The sequence below is a fragment of the Artemia sp. Qi Xiang Cuo genome, chromosome 2 (genome assembly GCF_049724085.1).
Source record: "Artemia sp. Qi Xiang Cuo chromosome 2, ASM4972408v1, whole genome shotgun sequence".
Taxonomy (NCBI): domain Eukaryota; kingdom Metazoa; phylum Arthropoda; class Branchiopoda; order Anostraca; family Artemiidae; genus Artemia; species Artemia sp. Qi Xiang Cuo.
This window is the reverse complement of record NC_142795.1, coordinates 51,107,952-51,132,150: the sequence shown is the minus strand read 5'-3', so window position 1 is coordinate 51,132,150 and position 24,199 is coordinate 51,107,952. Positions and strand designations below refer to the sequence as shown.

The window sequence follows — 24,199 nt, the reverse complement described above, 5'->3', positions numbered from 1 at the left end:
TGTTCTTTATGTTATACTTTGACTTTTCATTCCAATTAAATTAAAAAATAAGCATTTTCAACTAGAAATAAGGAGCATCGTTAAAAACTAAGACGAATGGAAATTAATCTTCCCAATAGGGGGGATTTCCAGTGTGAATACAAAAAAACAAGCAGAAATTCAATAAAAAAAACGAAAATATTATAATAATTTATTAAATTGATTCCTTTCTATGTTTGAGATGAATAAAGCTCTTTAGCAATTGACATGTAAAAATATGTCACGAGATGAAACCGAATTAGCATGTATATTTAGGGTAATGAGATGCGAGTCACTTCTAGGGGTGATAAATTTACGTCTAAAACACCGGCAGTTTCTTGTTTACATGTGATATCTATCTAATATTCTAATTTAAGGAAAATCGTTACTTGTCATTCGCGAAGATAAATATTCTGAGGCCTTAATAATAAAAAAATAGTTTATTAAATATAAACCAGGGTGTCTTGGGTATTTTAGAGAGAAAAAGGTTTTATTAAAAAAAAATACACACATTAACAACAAAACCCGAAGTTTATTAAACTTGTATGGGTACACATCACCTTTTACAAAACCCTACATACACAATTACTACCAGCCAGCCTTAGACCCCCCCCCCAAAAAAAGGACAAAAAATAATAATAATAAGAAGAAAATAAATAAATAAAAAGAAACGAAATAAATTAATTTCTAATAATTTCACGACCTAATTGGATACCGAAGACACAAAACTAAAAATCATTCATTCTATTCTACCTCCTCGTCGCCCTCCCAAAAAAAAAAGTGTCACAATCACTTGAGAGAAAATTCGCCCAGCAAATAATAAAACTCATATGTATACAAACACTGTCCTTTTAATTTACTACAAAAATAATTTAACTCATCAATTGTTGAAATTGCCTGTGTTAATGGTTCCCACACCTGAGTACCAACATGTCTTATGGAAAAAACAGATCGCTTTGTAATAACCTGAGGTCGCCGAACTAGTGTTGACGTTCTAGTCGAGTAATTATGAAAATTAACACCACTTGTAAACATTTCCCTAAAACACTCAGGTAATAACGTGTGTGTATATTTAAACATAAAAAGAGCATTATAAAAACGGAATAATCCAGCCATCGGTAATATATTTACTTGATTATATCTATGTCTAACAGACATATTATGATTATTTCCAGTTAAAAAACGTAGGGCATTATTTTGTAAACTTCTAAGGGGACGAAGGTGAATTAAAAACGTGCTTGACCACACAAGACAACCATATAGAAGGTATGGGTGAACAAAAGAAAAATAAAGCAATCTCATACTGTCTTTCGGAAAAAAGTGCTTCAGTTTGCTCATCATCCCAACATTTCTGGCGACTTTGCCACTAACACATGAAATGTGCTCTTTGAAGTTAAGGCACTCATCAACAATCACCCCTAGATACTTTGTCGAAACTTCCCGAGGCAGAATATTTTCACCGAACTGTATTTTGTCAATCCAAGGGTAGTAATTGCTACTTCTCCCATACATTACAAAATGGGATTTTGTATGGTTTAGCTGAAGTCTGTTAACCCTCATCCATTTCTCAATGTTTAACATGCCAGTCTGAAGATTCTGTATAAGTATTTCCCCGGTTTTTGCAGCAACAGTTAGATGCGTGTCATCAGCAAAATAAGGCAAAATAGATTTTGATGTTCCAGTATCACGACATTTTAAATCAAAAGACAGTCCATTGATAGCATTTCGCAGGTCATCAATATATATAAGAAACAGTAGTGGCCCCAAAACAGACCCTTGAGGGACACCGAATTCAATACTTTTAACTTGCGATTTAATTTCACCAGCACTAACAAACTAATTTCTATCCTGGAGAAAAGATTCCAATAGACGATAAAAAATACCTCAAAAACCACAATTCCTCAGCTTCACCACAAGAATTCCATGGTCCACTGCATCAAAGGCTTTCACAATGTCCAAAAAAACAGATGGAACTTTCCACCCTTGGTCCACTCTCGATAAAACTGGCAGCAATGAAATAGGCCTATAATCATTTGGCAAATTTTTTTCCCCGCCCTTAAAAAGCGGAACCACTCTAGCAATTTTCATAAAATCGGGAAAAACACCAACTTTAGGCACATATTAAATAGAACACAAACCTGGTCGCATATTTCCGAGAAAACATACTTAAGTACAAGCAATGAAAGGAAGTCAGCACCCGAAGCATTATTTCTCATGTTCCACAATGTGGTACGTAATTCACAAGCAGTTACTGGTTTCAGATATGCAGATACATCACTTTCCTCGGGTAAAAACTGGTGGTATGTTCCATCCTCAGAAAATTTTCTCGTGGAGTTCGCTATCCGTTTACCAACAATAGAAAATGTGTTAATATATTCAGTTTATTTAGTATAAAATCAAGTTTCAAATCGGAATTTTATACAGTTTGAATATCCATTCTATCGATATAACTTAAAGGATGTGTGGTGTTTTCGATTGCGAATACATTGGCTTGAAGAAATCGTCATGTGGAGTGATTTTTGAATGTGCGTTTCTACTGCTGACTACAGATCATCAAGAAGTCTCTTGTTACCACTGGCATATAAACTACAATATGTATGACTACAATGAAGACAGGTGGCGAAATACACTATACGTTATAAACAAAAAATAGGTTTATATAATAGAATGATACTTCCATCCTATAACAAAGGGAAGGATTTATCCTATGTACAAGAGGAAGTTAGTGAAATATGCTGTTTTTTTGGCGTAACAGCACTGTACACAAAAGGGAATGTGCCCACTGATAAACTTTTAATTGACAAATGCAAATCAGATATACCAATATTCAACTTGGAAGATTTTAATTGTGAGGTATTTCCGAGTAAAATACACAACCCAGAGGACGAGGTTCGATTTCTTAGCAAATGGGTACCGATAGATATTCCTTCTCGGAATATGTGTGTGAGATATCCTAGGAAGAAGAAGAACAAACAAACCCGTGATATAGATTGGAATCATACTGAGTGGATGACAAACAATGATGAATTTTTACAATAGTCATCACACCCATGACTACCCAACGGTCTTTTTAAAGACCACTAATTCTATAAACACTTCGTAACCATGGTAAAATGAATCTTTTAGGTTCAATATTCGAAACTAGCTTCAGCAGAACTTCAGGATAGTAGCGGACACCCTACTGTAGGGCTCATTTGAACGACAATTAAAAGTTCTAGTGCCCTGTTTAAGTGACCAAAAAATTGAAGGGGCAACTAGGCCCCATTCAATGCTCAATTTTCCCAAAGTAACACGATCCAAATTTTTAGAAAGCCATTTTGTTCAGCATAGTCGAAATATCTAATAACTATGTCATTGAGGATGACTTAATCCCCCACAGTCTCCAGTGGAAGGGCTGCAAGTTATGAACTTTGCCCATCGTTTACATATAGTTTTCGTTATTGGGAAGTATACAGACGTTTTCAGGGCGGACTTTTTCTGATGTGGGAGGGGGTCGGGGGAGGAATTTACGTGGGAACATCTTTCCAGGGAGGGTTTTTGTATGGAAGAAGGGGATTGTCCATGAAGGAAAATCCCCACTCTTTACGCTAAAGTTCTTTAGTACTTTCAAAAGAGATATCTAAAGTTTTGAAAGTTCTCTGTTGAAAGTTCTTTAGTACTATCAAAAGAGAGTAAGGAGTGACCCAGCTCAATAGTAACCGAAACTCTAAAAAACGGAATTTTAATACCAAAAGATACAGCAAAAGAATTAGATTTGTGTGTTGATTTCAAATATATAAGTTGCACCAAGTTTAGTTATACCCGTCAAAAGTTAGGCGCCTGAGAAAATTTGCCACATTTTCGAAAAAAGTGGGAAATACCCTCTAAAAGTCGTAAAACTTTAATAAAAATCACACTATCAGATTCAGCGTATCAGAGAACCCTACTGCAGAAGTTGGAAACCTCGCTCATAATTGCTAATCACTTTAACCCTTTTATCCAGACCTGAGCATGCACATATTTCGTTTTGGTGAATCGACTTTCCCTTTAAGCACTCTCTGAAAGTTCCAACTTAATACACAAATCTCTTTTTGAGATATGCCATTTTGAAAATCTGGGTGCACATAGTGTATTTTGATTTAGTTCAAGTTCCACCTCAAATACCTCATTCTGTCAAATTTTCAACTTGATATGCATAGCCTAGTGCCAGGAACCAATGGGGGAATCCTCGCTCGTAATTGCTAATCACTTTAACCCTTTTATCCAGGCCTGAGCGTGCACATATTTCCTTTTGGTGAATTGACTTTCCCTTAAGCACTCTCTGAAAGTTCCAACTTAATACACAAATCCCTTTTTGAGATATACCATTTTGAAAATCTGGGTGCACATGGTGTATTTTGATTTAGTTCAAGTTCCACCTCAAATACCTCATTCTGTCAAATTTTCAACTTGATATGTGTAGCCTACTGCCAGGAACCAGTGGGGGAATCCTCGCTCGTAATTGCTAATCACTTTAACCCTTTTATCCAGGCCTGAGCGTGCACATATTTCCTTTTGGTGAATTGACTTTCCCTTTAAGCACTCTCTGAAAGTACCAACTAAATACACAAATCCCTTTTTGAGATATGCCATTTTGAAAATCTGCGTGCACATAGTGAATTTTGATTTAGTTCAAGTTCCACCTCAAATACCTCATTCTGTCAAATTTTCAACTTGATATGCGTAGCCTACTGCCAGGAACCAGTGGGGGAGTCCTCGCTCGTAATTGCTAATCACTTTAACCTTTTTTCTCCATCGTCAAGTACATGCTCCAAAAATATTTTATTTAGAGATTTCATGTTAAAAAATTATCCAATCACTAATTACCCCTTTTTTGCAAATGTCAATCAATGAATTCCGATTGTTTTTAAATTGACAACACTGTCCAAACATCACTTGTGTATTATACAGTACACAATCATCCCCATCTCCCCCAAAACACTTTTCAGCCATTTCTTGTTAAAAATATTTATTTCAAGTCAATCCTTAATAGGATGAAATTCGCAAAATCCTACACTCCAATTCGCAAATTTCATTACCCCTTTTTAATTGTCAATCAAACAATTCTGATTGTAGTGTCCAGTTTTTTAATAACAAACTGCATATTCTCAAAACATGTTTGATCATATTATATCATGCCAACTTTATTATGAAGTAGAAATGTGACCTACATGAATTATGTCAGAAACCCGTCCTTCATAACCTATTACGCAATCCCAAATAGCGCAGGAAGGAACATAGAGTAACGTAGAATAACATGGTCCTATGGCGGTCGTAGAATAACATGGTCCTATGGCGGTCGTAGAATAACATGGTCTTATGGCGGTCGTAGAATAGCATGATCCTATGACGGTCTCAGAATAACATGGTCCTCTGGCGGTCGTAGAATAACATGGTCTTATGGCGGTCGTAGAATAACATGGTCATATGACGGTCTCAGAATAACATGGTCATATGGCGGTCGTAGAATAATATGGTCCTATGGCTGTCTCAGAATAACATGGTCCTATGGCGGTCTCAGAATAACATGGTCCTATGGCAGTCTCAGAATTCAATATAAGCATTCTACTTATGCCCTTGGGACATATATCATTTTTATAGAAATTTTTGTCGTAAAACCCTCAAAAAGGGCTCATTTGATTGGAAATTGAGAGGACTAGTGCCTTTTTTATTAATCGAAAGTGATCAGAGGGCGAATGCCCCCCCCCCGTGGCCCTCAGTTCCCCTAATACTTACAATCAAAATTTTTGAGATAGCCATTTTGTTCAGCGTATCAGAAAGGTCTGAAAATTGTGTTTTTGAGGATAAAAAATCCTCCCTACCCTCAGGGCAAGGGTGGTAAGTTATGCCCTGGCGACATATAAGGTTTTTATAGAAAGCGTGGTCATATAAACTTCGGAGGGGAATCATTATATTGGTAATCAGACGCTCTAGTGCTTTTTTTAAGAGTCAAAGTGATCAGAGGGCAGTTACCCCCTCCGCCCCCCCCAACACACGTCGTATTGTCCCGTAATGTATCTAATAGAAATTTTGAGATAGCTATTCTATTCAAAATATTCTAAATATCATATAACAGTATTGATTCACAGTTCAGAGAGTTAAGAGCAATTCAATCGGATAAAATACAGGATTAAATCTGGACAGCTTGCGTAACCAATATTTACCTGTGTGTGGCTTTGTGCCAAAATTGTGATTATCTTTTTTGAAGACAATAAAAATAACTTATTGCTTTGTAACGATACTAGATCAAATTAAGGACTACATTTGTACTTCGATAAGATCCAGAGTGTGAAAATGACAAACCAAACAATAGAGGCCGAGAAAATGCAAAATGCCCAATTTTTGCCAGAGATTAATTTCAAATTGGATTTATTACCAGCGCTTTCGGAGAGAGTTAATGCAATTCCTGGACTTTCGGATAGCGTTGCTGCCTTGCAAGTACAGATGAATAACATTAGTACACAGCTATCTAGCAATCCTAAGACAAATGAAGAAATTAAAAAAGAGCTAGAAAATGTGGAATCAGACCTAGTAATCACATACGAACGAGCCAACCAGCTCGAAGCAGAGCAGAAAAGAACAAATTTGATTATATATAATTATACTCCGCAACACCTTGGCGAGTATACTGTGAAGCAAGAAATAACGGATTTATTAAACCGTACTATGCCATCTCTCAAAATAAGTCGAGGTGATACACGTGACATTTTTCGATTTAAATCAGGGCCAGTAGTAGTGAAGCTAACCTCGGTCCAAATCAGAGACTACATCTTAAGAAATAGTTCCTTATTCAGAAAGGTAGGCCCTCGGTGACCCCAAATTACACGGCTAAACAAAGAGAGGCCCGTAAACACGTAAAGGGAATTATGAATCTTGCACAGAACGACGGCCGTGATGCAAAATTACGAGGTGACAAGCTGTTTATTCAAGGCCGACTTTTCAGGTACGATGGAAAGGCTGTGATTGAGGTTAAAAGTTATTTGGTGCAAGTTAAAAATCTTGGTCCGCCTCCTAGTGCTAGGCTCCCAAATGACCCCGCTGTTATCCCGATGGGGCTAAATAGTGATGCCAGTGATAGTGATGCCGACACAGTGATACCATCAACAGCCTATTATCAGGCAGTATCGGCAAATAAAAGACCTGCTAGTGCTGTTACTAGCCCTAATGACCTACATCGACCAGGCACTCGTAACTTGGCACCCAGAGGAAACCATTCTCCAAGAAAAGGATTTAACAGAAGACCTCGCAGTGGTTTTTCCCGTGATTTTGTTGATAATAGACAGCGAGATATGCTAACAGATATTAACAGTCGCAGTTGTGAGTATCACCATTTTGCCTTTTTCCCCGACAGAGCCTAGGAACGAGAAACTCCAAGAAGAGGCTAGTGATATTAATGCACTGACAGAAAGCGTAGACGCATAGGAAATAAAGGGCCGTATACTGAGTTTAGTGCCATGGAACATACAAGAACTATGTGATAAGTTGCCTTATTTATATGATGATTTACTTTCGCTTGATGTGATTTCGTTTATTGAAACATGGAATGATCATTCTCCTATGTCACGTTTCCTAGGGAATTTGGTTGAACAGGTGGTGCGTAAACCAGCAAGAAATAATAGACATTATGGCGGTATTTTGGTCTTGATTAAATCATCAACTATTGATGGTTATGAAAGAGTTAATAGTAGATCTGAAAACTTACTTTGGCTGCATATTTGTTTTAAATATGGGAAGAGATTAACTTTTGATGTTGTGTATATCCCTCCACAAAATAGTTCGTATAGTCGAGAAAATACTTGGGAAATTTTAAATGATGAATTGTCGCTAATACAAGAAAGTTATAGTGATTTTGAGTGCGTTTTGATGGGGGATTTTAATGCTTATATCGGTGTTGAGGTTCCAGATTTATTAATCCCAGATTTAGGAGATTTGGTCCCAATTTGTTGTGGAATACTGTGAAGTAATAAGGATGAAAAAGAAAAAATAAATGTTTGGGGAAGAAAGCTCCTGGCGCTTTGGGGGGGACATGGTCTGACGATTGCGAATGGAAGGTTTGGAAATAATAAGCGTCTGGGCAAATTTACTTGCCTCTCTGGCATAACTTCAAGTGTTTTGGATTGTGCGCTGATTAGTGCGAAATTTGTAGATGAATCGATTGATATGGATGTACTAGATTTAGTTGGATCCGATCATAGAGCTATTAAGCTTGAGTTGAAGACAGGGAAGTTTCAGGACGGTGGTCTTCGAGTTAGAAATTTATGTAATGGGGAGCTTAGATTAGATGGCTTAAGAAAACGAATTAGATATAATTTAACCGATAATGATTTTTAAACATTTAAAAGGGAGCTTATGAAGCTGCATGTAAGAAATAAGTTGAAAGCCTTAGAAGAAGATGGAAAAGATATGCATGGTATAATTATGGAGCTAAATGAAATAATTTGCAGTTGTGCAATATCGTGTAACCTGACGAAAAAATAAAAAGAAAATGAGCGATATTTTGATTTGGAATGCAAGTTAATGAAAGAAAAGGTGAGATATTTATTGAGTCGTTTAAAAGAATCTGATAGAGCTGAAGATCAAAGTTTAAGATTAGCCGAATATAAAGATAAAAGAGGAGATTATAAAAGGTTAATAAAAAGAAAAAAAATAGTTTGAGAATAAGAAAAAACTGGATATTGCAGATGACTTTAGAAATAAAGATTTTAAGAAGTTTTGCGGTTATATAAGGAATGATATTGGAAATGGAAATGGAAATACCCAGGTTGCTCCAGACGCCAATTCATGACCTGATTACTTAGAAAGCTTGGAAGGTGATTGTGCAGAAATACAAGAGGTAACACACACGCCAGAGATGGTTGTTTATCCTATGAAGGAACATGATTATGATTTAGTAGGGGAAGTGAGTAATATTTAATACAAAAATTTTACCAGTAATAGAATATGGAGCAGATATTTGGGGAGGAGAAGCGGCACAGAAGTTGGAGTCCTTCCAGTTCCAGTATTATAAAAGACTGTTTGGATTACAACAGACAACTCATTCACAGATTCTGAAAGGTGATATGGGCCTGTTTTCGTTAAAACTATGTAGGTCTATTTTGATGCTTAGATTTTGGTTGAAGCTCATTAGGTGTAACGAAGATAGAGTAGTAAGAGCAGCTTATTATCAGATGTTGAGTTAAGGTTCGAAAACGTCGTGGACATCCCAAATTAGGTCATTACTAGAAAGAGTGGGAGTTCCTTATTTATGGAATGACGGTCTTGGTTCCCGTGATCTACCAACAAATTTAGTAAGCCAGGTATAATTTATCTTAGAAGGTCAAGAAATTTAGTATTGGCAAGGGCTGCCTTAAAGTTCCACTACGTTTAATCATTATAATCAGGTTAAACTTAGTTTTGGAGAGGAAATTTATTTTAAATTTAATTTACCGGCTATGATTTTATGTCGATGGATTCAGCTCAGGGCGAATTGCCTTCCAATCCAGAGCAGGCAAATGGTGTTCGACAGGGGGATAGTACATCCTGAACGTCGGTATGTGTGTCCTCTTTGTAGAGACGAGGACGAAGATTTTGACCATTTTCTCCGAAAGTGCCCGGTTCTCTCTGATTTAAGGGGAAAATACTTACATGGGATTGTTCTGCTACTTCCTGGTATTTTACAAAGCAGTAATCCAGCCACACTATTTCGAATTAGTGCGTACATAGATAAGGGATTAGAAAGAAAGAAAAGTTTTCACAATTAATTATTATTTATTATATGGAATTATATTTGTTTTCTCGATAAATTACCATAAGGTATTCTTTGCTATGTATCATGTTAATGTGTGTTTCGTAATTTGTTCTGTTGTGATTTCTTTATTTTTCATAAATTTTTGTGTGTATGTGGCTCTTGGGCTTTGGAAATACACGATCTATATATCTATCTATAACAAGGCTTTTGGGGTTGAAACAAACCCCTGAGATTAGGGGCAAGGATTGTAAGCTATGCCCAGGGGGTATTTATGATTTTTATGGAAGGGATAGTTTGTTTAACTTTAGAATAGGCTCAGTCTTTTTTTCTGAAAAAGACTATGTCTAAATAAAAAGAACAGAAATTAATTTAAATAAAATTTTTTCCACGAAATAAGATTTTCAAAAAAAAGTAAAGAACTCCATTAAACCAAAAATAGAATAAAATTATCTACCAAGCATACAACTACCACACATCAGTATCAATAAATAAATGAAACCCGAAGCAAACAGAAGTTCTAAACCCCATGCTTTCTAAAAGCCAGAATATAATTTGTACTTTCCTGAAAAAAGTTCTTTTAAAGGTTTTCACTTTTATAACTTTAAGAAATAAAAAATGAAGTAAGATTTTAAGGAATAAATATCAACATATGTATATTAAACAAACAATGTACAATTTTTTTTCAGTAAATTCATTTGAATGTTTTTCATTAAAGTACAAAATATATTCTGGCTTTTAGAAAGCATGGGGCACAATTCCATTGGTACAACTTTCATTTTGATCTGACACCATTTTCGAGGGGTTTCAGGCTTTTTTTGAAAACACCATAAATTTCATTTCGCCTAAAAGTTTTACTTCTAAGACAAACCGCAATAATAGTTACCATTCCTGAATCAGTGTTACATGAATTTTGTTTTTCAGTAGGTAGTTTTTTTCTAAACGCGTTTTTTAACTTTCGGTAACTATGGGCAGTGGTTCGCTCTTTACTATATGGTAATATATGGCTCATTTTTCAGTTTTCACTTGACTTGAGAAAATTGGCTCCAAGTTCCCCCCCCCCGGATTTTGACGAAATTAGGCCGAATTATTAGGCCGAAATTAGATATGAGCAATATTTTTATATGAGCTATTAAAAATCTGTCTAGATACCTGCGATACCAATACGCCCATTAACAATACGCTCATATCGATACGCGTGATATAAATACACCCGATACCGATACAGTGTGCAGCCCTTTCCCCAGGGACTATGGAGGGTCATGTCATCACAAAAACCAAAGACATTTGACCTTTGAACCATGTTAAACAAAATGGCTATCTCAAAATTGTGAATGGATGACTTTGGGGGAGGTGGCCTTTAGGGAGGGGGCTAGTTGCCCTCCAATCTTTTTGATCCCTTAAAAAGGGCACTAGCAAGTTTAATTTCCGTTCGAATGAGCTATTACGCATCTCTATGATGTTTTGGTCGCCCAGTACTGCTAGAAAAAAAAAAGAAAAATAAAAAACGGGAGAAAGATCAGTGCTACCCATGCAAAACATCCCATAAATTTCTTTTCGCAATAAACTTATATTTTTAAGACGAATCGAAATAATAGTTACCATTCCCGAGTCAGTGTCAGATGGGAATATTTTCACCAGGCAGTTATTTTCGAAACATGTTTTTTTTAACTTTTGGTTACTATGGGCTCTGGTTCGCTCTTTACTAGGTTGCAGCTACCACTGCAACCATGACCTTGAAAGTTTATGTGAGGGAGAATGCGCCGGAGTGTAATTGCGAAGGCCTAAGGATTGATCCAGTCATTGACAAGGCGTGGAGCAGTACTTTGACTGTCCCTGATTTTTTCGTAGTTTCTCCGGATTTCCCTAAAATAATCGGTTTCTCCGAAATCTCTCGGCAAACCTAATTTTTAGTTGTTTATTGCCCTTCTATACTTGTTTCTTAGGTTAAATTTTCATCTCCCTAATAACCTTGGAATAGGTAATAAAATACTAATGCTGGTGACACTAGCACCTGCTTAAGTCTTTATTTGTGGTTATTTGTTGTCTCCCGTATTCCTCAAAGTTTGACACTTTGGAACTTAATCACATCAACTTTGACACTTTAGGAATGATCACACGAGCAATTGTGGTAATCCTTAAATTTGAATCGACTTCGGTCGTCTGAAACTAAGTCGCGTGCCGAAAATTTGTAAGTAATCCAAGTAGAAAGACAATTATATAAATTCGTGTCTGTTTCATTTGCTAAAACGTTAATTTTATTACAAACATGCAAACGCACAAGTTTCAAAAGTTATAGACCTTCTTACCCACCTCGAAAACAATAGTATTGAAATGGCTCAATAACATTTATAAACATTAAACTGAGTTGGTGCCACTTTTTTAGGAAGTAGACCCATAGTGATGGAATTCAAAAGGGAGAAAGAGATAGGAGAGAAATTATATATATATATATATATATATATATATATATATATATATATATATATATATATATATATATATATATATATATATATATATATATATATATAAGTACTGGGGGCCCTGCGGCCTTGCCACCGGGCCCCGGCACTCGGCACGCGGCAACTTTCTATATACAGATTCTCACTGTCGCTGGTCTTATAAAGGCAGACAATTTGAGCCTTTTCTTAATACCAAGACGTCCAAATGGACCTTCAATAAAAAGTGGTGCCTTTGTAAAATTAAATTTTTTTATTGGACCTTTAACTTTTGCCTCGGCTTGTCTTTTGTCATTATGAAAGACATATCGCCGAACCTTCGTTTCTTTCAATTGTTCAGGTGATGGGACAAAAACTTCTTTCTCTTCCAACGATTTATCTAGTCCAGGTTTTGATTTTCAAAGGTATGGAAGGCACTGACGACCACCTTTGTTTCTTTTAGTTGTTCAGGTGGTGGGACAAAAAGTTCTTCTTTTGCCTTGGCTTGTCTTTTGTCATTATAAAAAACGTATCACCGAACCTTTTGTTTCTTTTATTTGTTTAGGTGGTGGGACAAATCTTCTTTTTCTTCCAACGATTTATCTAGTCTATATTTTTGATTTTCAAAAATATGGTAGGTATTGATGACCTTATCCATGTCAAAATCCAAAACCCAATCATCATCGCTATCATTTTCAGTCTGTTTGCTTCGTTACACTTCGGCTTATTTTTCGTCATTATGAAATTTATCGCCGAACCTTTGATTTTTTTTAACAAAGGTATGGCAGGCATTGATGATCTTATCCATGTCAAAATCCCGAACCCAATCTTCATCGCTATCATTTTTAATTTTGACAAGTTTTGATTCTCGCTGTTCAGGTTGATTTTTACTGACTCGCTGCTCTTCAGTTTCATTTTTGACTCCCTCACTTCTTCGGTGTCGTATGTCTTCTAACCGCGTGGGTCTTTGCCCTTCTTTTCATTTTTAACACGCTCTAATTGTCGTTTTCGTATATCTTCTAACCGCCTGAGTCTTTGCTCTTCTAACCACTGGTCCACCCCATGACTTCTGATATGCCTCACAGTACGAATGCAAAAGTTTTTGAGAAAGAATTATTAAAATGGGTTGTCTACTAAAGCATTGTACCAAAAAGATCATGTACATGTGAACCTGCACTAAGAGCTTGAAATCCTGGTGTTCATGAGAAAAGGACTTATGCATTTTGAATCTTCACCACGTAGCAAAACGATTAATTCAGATGTTTACATCCAACCGATCGAACAGAATAATGCTTTGCAAGAATTTTGACCAGGACTGGGCAACGGAATAAGAACGTTTTCCACAGGAATAATAAAAGGCCCTACGCATTCTTAGCCGTTCAGCAAAAACATTTCAAAAATTTGCTTAGGATTTGCCTCCACATTCATAGTATTGTGAATGCAGAGTTATTACTTATTTTGATCCTTGCAACGTTTCTTTAATTACAAAACAATAATGGGGATTACGAAGTGAAATTTAAGCTTGTCCACCATTTTTCTGAATAAAACAAATAGTGTAATAAAGGAAGAATTATGAAGCGGCCTGACAATGGCAAAAAGTAACAAATAGCAATGGTCAACGTAAAGCTTATTAAAATTACACTATGAATATCCGTAAATTAAAAGAACATTTCAAAAAGAGGCTTTAGAATACCGAAATTTATACTAAGATGTTCATTCCGTATGATTGAAAAATATTTTCACCGTCCACTCCGAATTTTTTAGCAAATGAAAATTGTGAAGAAATTATTGCACAAAACTACAACTGATTAAAAATTCCGGTTATTCTTTTGTTCAAGTTTGACCTTTTGATCAATTTGAGTGAATTGACAATCTAAAAATTCTGATCCAATGTCAAGGGGTTTAAAGGGGTGCTTGGGGGAAAGAAGTGTAGGAAAGGGTGTCTAGTTTCCTCCGGTCACTGTCAATCATTAAAAGGGTGCTAGTACTTCTGGCTCTTGATGAAATGTGCCCCTGAAAGAACATTTCAAAAAGAGGCTTTAGAAGACCGAAATTTATACTAAGATGAAAAATTGTGAAGAAACTATTGCACAAAACTACAACTGATTAAAAATTCCGGTTATTCTTTTGTTCAAGTTTGACCTTTTGATCAATTTGAGTGAATTGACTATCTAAAAATTCTGATCCAATGTCAAGGGGGTTAAAGGGGTGCTTGGGGGAAAGAAGTGTACGAAAGAATGGGTAGTTTCCTCCGGTCACTGTCAATCATTGAAAGGGTGCTAGTGCTTTTGGCTCTTGATGAAATGTGCCCCTGCCTAAGTCTTAAGACCATTTTATCTGTATGAAATTATTATTTAAAAAGAAAAATATCAGAGGAATTTCCTAAGAAATGTAAGAAACTATGAAAATAAAACCCAAATGTTGATGTACGTTACGGTTATGAAATTGACTTTTGTGTCTGGGATTTATATAAGTCATGCAGAAGGTTTGATTACTGGCCAACAATGGCAAACTTAATGAGCTTTTTTTTGCTGACAGTGCCATTTTTTCTAGTTTCGAAAGTAAGGAGCAGCAGTTTCTTCGGGATTTTATAAAAGCGACGGCGACTACAAGTGGAGGGAGGCTCGCTCGTTGGCTTAGCCCTGAACCTGTTATTGACCCATCAAAATGCCAGATGGTGCTTCCCACAGGAGGAACTATGAGACATCAGTTTCGGGCTGGATGGCCCTCGACTTTTATAATCAGAATTTGCGATCAATATGGCCATGCCGCTTATTCAAAGGATTTGCATGTAAATATGATTCTACATTTTACTCTTCTTGCACTTTTTTTCTTTTCTTTTTTGTATCAATTGTCGCTCTTTTTGGAAATAGTAATCAATGTGCTATAGTTATGATTTGCTCGTCTTTTTTTTTACTGGATGTTTTTTTCTTTCTGGGCGAAAGCACCGGCTCTCTGTCGTCTCCCTTGAATAGCTCTGACCTTTCAAGTCACAAATATAGTCTTGCCTTACCTCCTTCCGCTCGTTATGGTTAAACATAAACCTTTTCAGTGCTCTTTTCACCGCAAAGGAAAAAGTGTACAAACGAAGCTGGCTTGATATGCAGTATATAGACAAATGATTAATGTAACCCTATATTACTGTTTTTAACAACGTTTTCTGACGGAAGTAAAAAGTAGGCTGAGACTTAAAACGAACAAAACTTAATGTTCCACAGTTTATGGAACATATATTTGCAAAACCGGTTCAAGTAAACAGACTCGTGATATTTCCCTATATTTGTAAAATTCTTAAAAACCACCTTTTTATTGAAAACTGAACATACTCCAGCTTTTAGAGAATTGAAATTATATGTTAACATTTATGGATGTCGTGGTCAGTGAAACATTATACTGAAAGTATTATAAATTAGTCTTTTATTTTGCATTTATTTAAAGTGCCATTTTTCGTGCCACATGCCAATACGAAAAGCCTATGGATATTATCATTAGCTTCAAAATGAGCCATTAAACATTTCCCTACTTTACGAAGTTACATTATTACTTCGTAAAGTAATAATGTAATAATGTTATTACATTATTACATTATAACAATCAGTTTTAAGGTTTTTGACTATGTAACCTATGATGGTATTCTGTTAATACTACTCAACCTTTTAATTCCAGAAATGGCCCCAAGTTGGCTATTTTTGCCATATGGCAGTATATGATGGCGTTGCCAAGACAAATTCAGAAGTAGTTTTTTGTTACGAAAATTAGCTTTTAAATGAGCCCTAAAAAGCGCTCTAGGGTGTACCATTGCCCCGCTAGAGACGAAGAAAAAATGGATCCAAAAGCATCTTTTTGTCTACGATAGGCTTTTAAGTTTTAACTCATATGGCATGTAGACAGAGTTAAGAGAACCTCGGTAAAAGTAAAAGCTAAGAAACAAAAACTGTTGACGCTCAGAATACACTCAAATTCGTTTTGTCTGTGATCAGCTAGCAACTTACTGTACATGTATTCCGAGTCTAACAAACCAAAGTTGAAAAACATTGTTGAAAAGAATGGGTTCTCTATGGTGAAACCCCAAGTTGGGTCAACCGTTGTTTTTCTCCGATTGCCATGAGACTCTTAGGGTATGTAGACTAGACTCAGGGCACCTTAACGAGGAAAATCCATTTTGGAAGAGAAATGTGGTTATATCCATATATTCTTAGTGCGAAAAATTCTTCTTTTTTTGCGCTTATCAACTCTAAAATTTTATGCTATATAGACATCTCAATTAAAACAGACATCCCGATTAATCAAGATATCTCAATTAAAATTTCAGGAGCAAAGAAAACTCAATTAAGACAAAATAATAAGGGAACAAATCTGGGTGTGTTGATTCGGGACGTTCTTTTTTTTCGTTTTTTAAGACCACAAAATGGAACTCTTTTTATTAAACGACCTGGACGAGGTTTAATTTAAACAAACAAGCAGTTACAAAAAAAAATAACATTAAAAGCTTCTTTTAATAAAACAGCGAATTAAGATGCGTGCATATTCAAGGCTGTCTACAAGATGGGTGTCAGAAAAGCTTCAGCCCTATACAGACCGAAAATTTTGCACATCCTCAATCTATCTGAACAATAATCCCCATCCACCCAAAGTTCTCAAAATTTTGTACAACAAAAATACCGCTGACTGAAAATTTGACTGAATATTCAAATTTTGTCCCAAATCTAAATTACTATCGATTACTTTAAATTTTAAGCAGAAACACTTAAAAAAAAACTAAAAATATTCCTAATATTATTCAATAATGAAACTGCACCGGTTGAAACGAACAAAAACTAATTTTGAAAAGATATCTTCATAAAAAAAAGTTTGTCGAAGAAAAGTTTAGAGCCATATTAAAACATACTGAAACTCTAAAAAATGGAATCTCGATACCCATAGATATATCAAAAGAATCGGATTATTATGCTCATTTCAAATATTTAAGTTTCATTAAGTTTAGTTATACCCATCAAAAGCTACGAGCAAGAGAAAATTTGCCTGATTTTCGAAGAAAAGGGGAAAACACACCCTAAAAGTCATAGAATCTAAATAAAAATCACACCCTCAGATTCAGCGTATCAGAGAACCCTTAGAAGTTTCAAGCTCATATCTGCAAAAATGCGGGATGTTGTATTTTTTAAGTAAGATCACGGATCCATGTTTTTTGTTTGTTTTTTTGCTGTTTTTTTTTTCACAGGGGTGATCGTGTCAACTCATTGGTCCTAGAACATCGTGAGAGGGCTCATTAAAAGTTCGAACAGACATTAAAAGTTCTAGTGCCATGTTTAAGTTACCAAAAAGATTGTAGGGCAACTAGGCCCCCTTCCCCGTCCCTTTTTTCCAAAAATTGTCTGATGAAAATTCTGAGATAGCCATTATGTCCATTATAGTTGAAAGGCTCAATGACTCTACCTGTGGATATAACATTACCCCCCCCCCCCTCACAGCCCCAGAGGAAATTCTTTTAAGTTACAAAAATTTGCCCATTGTTTACGCAGAGTATTTGTTATTGGGAAGTATGCATACATTTTTGTGTGGGGAGGGGGAGGGGGTTGGGGACGAATTTTCTGCTGGGGGTTTTTCCACTGGGTGATTTTTCTATGGGGAGGGAAGTTTCCAGGGGGTGGACTTGTCAGGGGAAATTATACACTGGGGGAATTTAACCAGAATTCCTAATTAAAATTCTTTTTATATGTCTTGCTTTCTCTTTTTCCTCACAGTTTTGTACCCTTGGAGTTGTTAAGGGTAATTGTCCGGGGTAAATTTTCATCGTTACTGAATTGTCTAGAAGATATTTCTGTGGGGAGGAGGTTTCTCCCTGGAGGTGGGTCAGATTTCCTGGCATTATTTTAAAAACGGCCAGAAATGAAATTAAAAAGACAAGTTTATTCAACCAAAACTAAGGAGCAACATTAAAACTTAAAACAAAAGAAAATCATTACGTATATGAAGGAGGTTCCCCTCTCATCAACACCTCACTCTTTACGCTAAAGTTTGAATTTTGTCCCAATTCTTTAAGAATGACTCCTGAAACACAACGGTGGTTTAATTAGAACAATAAGAAGCTTTTTTAAACCTACTTAAAAAACGTTAGTGTAAAGAGTGGGGTATTGAGGAGGAGCAACTCCCCTAATAGACGTAATAATTCCTGTTCGTTTTAAGTTTTAATGTTGCTCCTTACTTTCAGCTGGAAAAACTTGTTTTTTTTAATTTAATCAAGCACTAAGGTAACAGACACTGCCATAGATGAATAAATAAATCGACCAGAAGCTAAAATGAATAATTCAAGGGAGACCACCAGAAATTGCCTCAAAAAGAAGTAGGACTAGCACCCCCCCTATACATTTCAAAGGTCCAAATCAAAATATCAGTCTACTTACATTAGTTCTTTCCGCTTATCTTAATTATTATGGTGATTTTTTTTTTCTGCGCTGTTTCGATGAATAAAGATTATACTGTTTTAAGTACATCGTTTTAATAAAATGCAAGTCGCACTCGAGCCGTTTATGGGGTTTGAGAGGCGGTGAATTAGCACCATTCTTATTTGTACTAAATAAAAAAAGATAAGTTTTTTCAACTGAAAGTAAGGAGCAACATTAAAACTTAAAACGAACAGAAATTATTACGTATACAAGGGGATTCACCCCCTCGTCAATACCTCGCTCTTTACACTAAAATTCAAATTTTGTTCCAATTCTTTAAAAATAACCCCTGAATCACAAAGGCCGTTTAATTAGAATAAATAGCTCTTTTGAAAGTACTAAAAAAAAACTTTAGCGTAAAGAGCGAGGTATGGACGAGGAGCTGAATCCCCTCATATACGTAACAGTTTCTGTTCATTTTAAGTTTTAATGTTGCTCCTTACTTTCGGTTGAAAAAACTTCTTTTTATTTAATTTCTGATCCTTTCTTAAATAATGCATGGAAATCTGGTGCCCCCTTCATGGAAAGTTCCCTTCCCCCATGAAAAATTCCACCATGGAAAGATCATCCAGCGTAACCCATACGTTGTACATCATTTTTAAAGTTTCGGTTGCTATTCAGCAACCGAAACAGAGTTGCTCCTTACTTACTGTTCGTTACCATGAACTGTTTGAAACCTTGATTCTGTTGTTCTGTTTTTATTTTATCACAAAGAATTGCTCGAAATGCAAGTCTTTTTCAGTAAATACGTAATAATTTCTTTAATCTCTCTTTTAATGTATGTCTTCAATTTTCCTTAAAGTCATGAACTTTAAGCTAGAGCTCGAAGATTATCCCTTGGATATTAGGTCAGTAAGTTAAATCGAAGATATTTAGAATTTTTACTGCTCTTGAATCTCTAATTACAGAAATTACAGAAACGCAACACATTCAGAAACCACATTTAACACGAAAAATGGGCTCATTCCTGAGCGCAACCAAAGTAATAAATATTAATGTTGAATATAGTCTGAGCATTAGCATTGCAGCCCACATAGTTACTTAGGACATTTCTCGTTTGTTCTAGGCATTGTAATACTGATAGGAATCCAGTTTCTATTCTTTCTGAAAAAGTGTGGGTCTCTAAACATATTCCCTTTCTCCATTTAGCAGTTCAAATAAGGGTGCATGCCCAACCCAAGTCTTTCCAAAGAGTCGGTTATTTGGTCATCCTCTTCATTCGATTGCTCTTTTTGGCATTCAAATTCTCTTAAATTAGGGGGTATTTCAAGAAAGGATATAGTTCTGAAAATCTTCCTCTTCTTCATCTTGAATGTATCGGAGATATTGGAGCTCTCTTCCGAACTCCTTTCTCCTCTCTTTTTTCTTGGGATCTACTTCCCCTTCTCCTTGATTTTAAGAGACTTCTTCCCTCTTCCGAATTTGTATCAAGTCTTGATAAAGTCTGCCGTCATCTTTCATTGTCAGATCTTTCTCCAGCAATTAGGAAAATCTTAGGTATAAACGGAAACAGAAAGAGGAAAATATTGACAATAAATCCTATGGATTTCCTCTCACCTGCAAAATCGTAAATCTTGGTAGGTTGATGGTTTTCAGAAAGAATGGTTACACAATAAAATCTAACCGGTCCACAACGAGTATTGCCTAAAAAGCGGAATGTATAAAAAAAAAACTATCTTTCAAAAGCTGTTGGATGTGAAAGGATAAACCCAAGAAAAGAACAAAAAAAAAAGTAAAGCAAAGATTAGAACAAAAAAGGATGATTGAACCGTTTTACGAAATCCGGCTTTGATCCATTATTGCCAAGTATTGAAATTTTCGTTCTCAAATTTCTTTAAATTTGTCATGTGCATATTAATGACACCGCATATTGGCAGACTTGGACCTATTGTTTCGCCTCGGATTTCAATCCATAACAAACTGAAAAAAGAGATCAAAGTAAGAATGTAGTCAACAGTTTATAACCCTGATTATCTAATCGAAATTATTTGACTGTGAAACTTGTTTCTAGAGATATGATGCACTCTTTTTAATAATTTATTCTTTTCCTTGTAACAAAGCAATTAACAAATTTCGTAATTCTATTTTGGAGAAATATAATATGTACGTACAAAGGAATGTATTTAAAGAGAGGTCAAATCATGGTAACCAAGTAAAGAGCAAACTACGGCCCATAGTAACCAGAACTTTCAAAACGCCTTTTCAAAAAATGGACTATTGAGAAGAAATTGTCGTTTGAAGCTGATTCAGGATTTAGGAATGATTGCTATAATTTCGGTTAGTCCTAATAGAATAAGATTATTGCAAAAGCAAATTTATGACAGTTTGAAAAGAGAGTAAAAAATCCTTTGAAAATGGTGGTGGATGGGAATGAAAAGTGCACCATTGGTGTCACCATGGTGGAAAGCCCAATGCATTGAAGTTACATACCCCTACCTCGAATAACAAAGAAAATCGCTTTTGTGTGTAGCAGCACTGATATCTCCTTTTTTCCCCAGGGGTGGTCGTATCCAACCAGTGGTGGCAGAATATTGAAAGAAGCTCATTTGAATGGAAATTGCAAAAGCTAGTGCCCTTTTTAAGCAATAAAAGAGACTGTGCCACTGCAAAGTGCTTTCTTCCATTTTGGGCCTTAAAACTTAAGTTTTTTGGCCAAAGAAGTTCAACATGCCGGGAGTGCATATTCTAGGATAGCAAATTGACTTGACATAGTCTAAAACCCTTATTCGAAGTCATAAAAAGACTACTTCTAAACCTTCCTAACCTTGCTCTCCTTGGTCCCACTGAAAAGTATGAACAGAAAAAGCTACATCGTCTAAGACCAAATGTTTTTGTAAGAAATATTGTATATGTTCAGAAAAAATTAAAATGAGTAAAAATTAATCTTTAAAAAATCTAGTTTTTTTTGTAGAAATAAAGATCGAAGGTTAAACTTAAAACTAATAAAAATCATTCCTTCGTAAATTATGCAAGATAAATCTACAAAGTTAGCTCGAAGCAATTAACACGTGTTTTTTTTACAATATCCGTCAAATTCTAAATTTTAGCGTTTCGCTGAAAACTGAATTTGCTCGAGTTTTATAGAGAATTATTATTGTATACTAAAAGTTATCAATATCCAGACCAGCGAAATTCCATTAGGATATAGAATACGGTATTGGACTTTACAGTCCTTACCGATGGTGCTGATCTCCGTTTCATGGACTTTCAGTCAGGAAGTGGATTGGGGGCTGGAGGCCAGCAATCCTGTGCTTTCGCACACCCTTTCTGTTTACCTTCCCCAGGTTTCACGAGGTACTCATTTAGAGCTGGGTTGATTCTGGCTAAGCTTACAGAAACACGCCACTGACTCCTTTTCAAGCCAAATAATCAGCGACACCAGGACTCCAACCTCTGTCCTCACGGACATAGGATTTCAAGTCTAGCGTGCTAACTACTCCTTTAGTTAACCAAAGACTACTAAGAGCTGTATAAGGTAGTCTTTTATTTTCTGTAGGCGGCGTAACAAATTTTCTGCTCCTAACAAAACTTCCTGTTTTTTGGGATTGGGGTTTAGTTTTTGTCTTTTTAGTAAAATGCTAGTTTTTAGAATTCTATAGATGTAAAAAAAATATCACAAGTCAGTCTATTTGAGCTAGTTTTGAGCACAAAAACTTCTTACGAGAAAAACACCATTAAAGATTGCGAGCGTTCTTTTTCGAACACCCTACAGGTCAGTTTATAAATCGTATCAGCTTAATTTTTATTTCAGCATTTACTTATAGTGACTAAAATAAACAAAAATAAGATGATTTTGATCGTAGGATAGTTTCGCTCTCAGGCAAAGTGCTGATCTGTTGATTAGTATAAAACTGAATTTGTTGCTGCTAATCAACAGAGGGCGATACGGAGTCCCCACTTGGGCCACTCGAAAAACTCGAAAAAAATTTCCTAAACAGCAGAAGTGGTCAGAAATTTTAGCTTCTGACGGAATGGGAAAACTTTGCTCTTAGATTGCGACAAGCCGATATATATATATATATATATATATATATATATATATATATATATATATATATATATATATATATATATATATATATATATATATATATATATATATATATATATATATATATATATATATATATATGATCTTGATATATATGTATCTTGATCTTTAGCTTTTATGTATCTGATATCTGTATCTGGTATATATAATATGTATCTGATCTTTAGCTTTTGAGTCTTGTCTAATGCAAGTATTTATATATTTTTTTTTTAGGTTCACGTACAGGCCACTCCCATTGAAAATCCTGCTGATGGTCCGTTAATGGAGACAGGAACGAATGATTTGCCAGAAATTCACTTTGAACCAGTTCTTCGAGATAAGATGCGATATCACTCGATTTCTATGATAAAAGTATCTTTTATTCAAATATGTATACTCTAAACAATTTACAAAGCTAAAGTGTGGAGGACCAGTTGAGAATATTAGTACATTTTCTCTGCCACGAAATTTACGTTTTGATCCTTATATCTGTATATTTCTATTTTTTTTAACGTTTATTTATGTCCCATATATTTAAAAGATAGATTAAAAATGAGATTCATATCATACTGAGGCATTATATAAACTGCCATCTGGTCATTCTTATGGAAAAAGTAATCAAGTGAATTTTTTCTTACTTTTTTGGAAGACAAAAATGAAATTTAGGAGGGTGTCTTCAAAATACGTGCATTGATTTACCTTGATTTGTGAATAAATCTAGTCCCACTCATTGAACAAGCTTTTCAGTTTCGCTTGAACATTTCTACATTTAGAGCTTTAAAGAAACATGTAGAAATATGTATTTGACCTTGTGACACGTGTAAGACGATCAAGGGCTTATCATGGCTTCCATCCAATAGCAATGTGAATTTTCCTGGTAATTTTGTCCATTGCCATTGAACCCCCCAATTTCGCCCAGTGGTCGTCTTACCATGGAAGGTTTCTTTTAATTTCCTTAATTCATCAGGGTTATTTATTGCAGTGGCAGTCTAAGCATTCTTACAGCCTCCTTCCTCCATTTAGATATAGGAGCCCAATGTCCGTTTTTCTAATTATTATCGAGTCGTCCATTTCTAGATTATGCGACCCACCTAAAGTACCCAAACCTTATGATGTTCGAGACCTGCTTACGATTCCTGTTTTTTCTATTAATGGAACCTTTAAAAGATAAGATTCAGTATTTTTTGTAGTGTTTATTGAAATATAATTTCAAAAGGGCTATTAATAAAACCCTCCGACTGTCCCACTACTTTTCGGATTTATCTCAGCAACAGTCGAGGCAAGAATCTTTCTGATGCTGACCTTAATATTTTGTCAGTGCAAAGGTAGTGTCAAATGGAAAATACAAGACCAAAATCTAAAAACTAAAGCTAAAGAGAATTATGTAGAAGGAAAGCAAATGCAGGTTCCCATAGAAATAGAAATGAGGACTTGTTACAATCTTATTCTTTGTTCTTCAGTACATGTCATAGAAACTTATGCTTGATCAGTAAGCAAGGGGAAGGGACTTTGGGCCCAAACC

At 35.5% G+C, this 24,199-nt stretch overlaps 1 protein-coding gene and 1 pseudogene across 1 annotated transcript in view; both read left to right on the top strand.

Moving 5' to 3' along the window:
- The window catches only part of LOC148955348 (E3 ubiquitin-protein ligase MYCBP2-like), a 470,872-nt gene that overhangs the window by 319,242 nt on the left and 127,431 nt on the right, over positions 1-24,199 (top strand). The window contains 2 exon segments of the mRNA XM_089101721.1: positions 14,755-14,992; positions 22,912-23,049. Of these exon segments, the coding sequence (XP_088957847.1) occupies positions 14,755-14,992; positions 22,912-23,049 (376 nt within the window).
- Positions 6,331-8,367, top strand: LOC148955349 (uncharacterized; annotated as a pseudogene).